The 3,034-nt window shown below is 31.6% G+C and overlaps 1 protein-coding gene across 1 annotated transcript; it reads left to right on the forward strand.

The window, feature by feature from the left end:
• The first annotated feature begins 827 nt into the window (after nt 1-827).
• On the forward strand, nt 828-1,799 carry LOC143221356 (ADP-ribosylation factor 1-like). The gene is given in 5 exon segments (XM_076446828.1): nt 828-894; nt 897-974; nt 1,114-1,223; nt 1,315-1,440; nt 1,635-1,799. Coding segments are annotated over 5 exon segments (546 nt in total).
• The last annotated feature ends 1,235 nt before the right edge of the window (nt 1,800-3,034 follow it).

Here is a 3,034-nt window from a genome sequence, read left to right on the forward strand (position 1 = left end):
CTCTACACAATTTTTTTTCTCGTTCAGTTCAATTAAAATCTATGATTTACGTTGTTCGCAATATTCATACTTTACCGTTAGTCTCTCGGAAATATGCAGGTTAGCTTTTTGGGCTTTGTGTCAGCGTATCTGTATTTTACGCATGTTTGTGCTCTTCAGCTCCGTCTATATAATTTTGGTTTTTTTCATCTACGAAACGTGTCTTTTGTTCACTCGTATATACATATTTAGAATTGATTATTCTAGTTAATTAACCCTTTTTTTTCGTTTCATGAAAATTATAATTTATTTCGAAATTATATTATTATTATACGTTGATCGTATGTACCTTGTATTGTTACATATGTTTGGTACATATTTCTTCAAATAAATTTTAAATATCAAAATTATACGATATTATACGATAATTAAGTTTTGATAATGTTATAATTTCACAATCGTGTGTTTTATTCATCGTGTTTTTGTAAATGATGCTCGTGCCCATATTAGTAATTTTTCAATAAAATATTTACTCACAAATGTTTATATCATTGAGAAATATATAATTATATTGTATATGTATATACATATTTACAAGTTGTTTAATTTTACTTATGGAAAACTTCAATTTACTTACTGAAAGGATAAAGAATTACGAGATATACATTTTAATAATTAGCCATATTTCAATCATGTAATATCATGTTAAATAAAGCATTACTTTATTTTAATTCAGTTTTTCAAACAATTTATTTTTACTTAGTTTTATGTTTAAGTTTTATGTTATGATTCTGATGTTTTAGTTTATTGTTTTGTTATTCTAGGTATTTACATAATCAACACTAGCCATGGGGAATATGTTTGCAACGCTATTCAAAGGCCTTTTTGGCAAAAAAGAAATGAGGATTTTAATGGTAGCCTTGATGCAGCGGGTAAAACCACAATTCTGTACAAATTAAAATTAGGGGAAATTGTTACCACAATTCCTACTATAGGTAAATATAAAATTTCTTTTATAAATTTAAATATTGTAAATACACACTATTGATATTTATGTTTTCTTTTAATATGTAGGGAAAAGAACACTTGTATATTTCATAGCATAGTTTGCTAATTGTACATTATGAATTTTAGGCTTCAATGTAGAAACAGTTGAATACAAGAATATAAGTTTTACTGTTTGGGACGTGGGTGGTCAAGACAAAATCAGACCACTTTGGCGACATTACTTTCAAAATACACAAGTATGCAATTCGTTGATTATTCCTTGTTATTCTTTGTACTGTTGATTAAATTTCATAAAACTATCTTCATTAACAAATTTCATACTTTCAGGGACTGATATTTGTCGTTGACAGTAATGACAGGGAACGTATTGGTGAAGCACGTGAAGAATTGATGAGAATGTTAGCAGAAGATGAACTTAGAGATGCAGTACTCCTTATATTTGCTAACAAACAAGTGAGTACAGTTTTTGCCATTGATCCATATAGGATTGTCTTTTATTTTAATGTATCAAAAGCTAAAATATTTTAAAAGCGTATAATATTTATTATATAAACATTGTGTACTATTTACCTAAAATGTAAATATGCTAGATTTAGAAGACAGATCATACGTTTAAGGCTATTTCTATTAACTAATTTATGTTTTAGGATCTCCCAAATGCAATGAACGCAGCGGAAATTACCGACAAGTTAGGGCTGCATTCTCTCCGTAATCGCAATTGGTACATTCAAGCAACGTGTGCTACAAGTGGAGATGGACTTTACGAGGGCCTCGATTGGCTCTCTAATCAGCTCAAAAATGCCAATCGCTAATTGGAACGTTATTCTGTCAACATTCAGTTGCTATATTAACATCATAAAATCAGCTGCACACCTATCCCCCCCCTCATGAATGAATAATAATATAAAAAGAGGTAACACTAAGTGCAAACCACGAGATCTTTTTTGATCTTGAAGTGGAGGGTGGCCATTGTCGACAGTTGTCATTGTGCCAGGATGTTTTTGGGGGAGAGGGGAGTGGGGAAACCATCCGGAAGCACACACTTGAACGGGCACACAAGACTGTTGCCTTGTGCAACTTGTTATTATAATTATTATTTCATTTATAATATTAATTTTAATTAATATTATAATTATTATTATAATTTGTAATAATAAGTTGCACAAGACAATAATCTTGTGTGGCTGTTCGAATGTGTGCTTCCGGCCGGTTTCCCTGGTCCCCTCCTCTCAAAAAACATCCTGGCACAATGACAACTGTCAACAATCTCCACCCTCCACTTTAAGATCAAAAAAGATCTCGTGGTTTGCACTTAGTGTTATCTGTTTTTATATTATTATTCATTCATGGGGGGGGGGGGGGATAGGTGTGCGGCTGATTTTAATATCTTTGAAAAAAAAAAAACTTAAGAACAAAAAAGTGAAGTACCCACGGTGTTGTCAGTTTGAATGCGTTGGACATACTGATTATCATAATGTAGCTGCATATTGTACATTACATTATATAAATACGATGATTTATATAACACATAAAAATGTGATCAATAGCTGAGAGAATATTGCTCTGTCCACTACATTACAAATGTCACATCGGCCCATCAGTTGACATAAAAATGCAGTGAGTGGTAACTGACGGTGCAATGACTTACTGTTTCTAGTTACAAAAGTTTGTTTCTATTTTTTTAAGTTTTCAGTGGTATACGTCGAGAAAAAAAGTAAAAAAACGAAACTATACAAAGTGGTTGTCTTACTGCTTGTGACTATCAGCAGGTGTTGTAATTGCACCCTCCTTCACCTGCTCGCGATAAACCTAACAGTCGGTCAACCATGTATATCTCAGTGTAAAAGAGATATCATTTATTTATTGCACCTTGATAAGGTAAAATTAGAATATTGTCAACATTCCGAAATTATGCATCGATCGTGGCGGGAAATGCAGATAAAAAAATTTGAATGAAGAAAAATATGAAAGATGGGAAAAATGTGGAATAAAGTAAAAAAGGAAAAAAAAAAAAAATTAGGAAAGAACCTCTCGCAGCAAAGAGAGA

The sequence above is a fragment of the Lasioglossum baleicum genome, unplaced genomic scaffold (assembly GCF_051020765.1).
Source record: "Lasioglossum baleicum unplaced genomic scaffold, iyLasBale1 scaffold2296, whole genome shotgun sequence".
In the NCBI taxonomy this organism is placed as follows: domain Eukaryota; kingdom Metazoa; phylum Arthropoda; class Insecta; order Hymenoptera; family Halictidae; genus Lasioglossum; species Lasioglossum baleicum.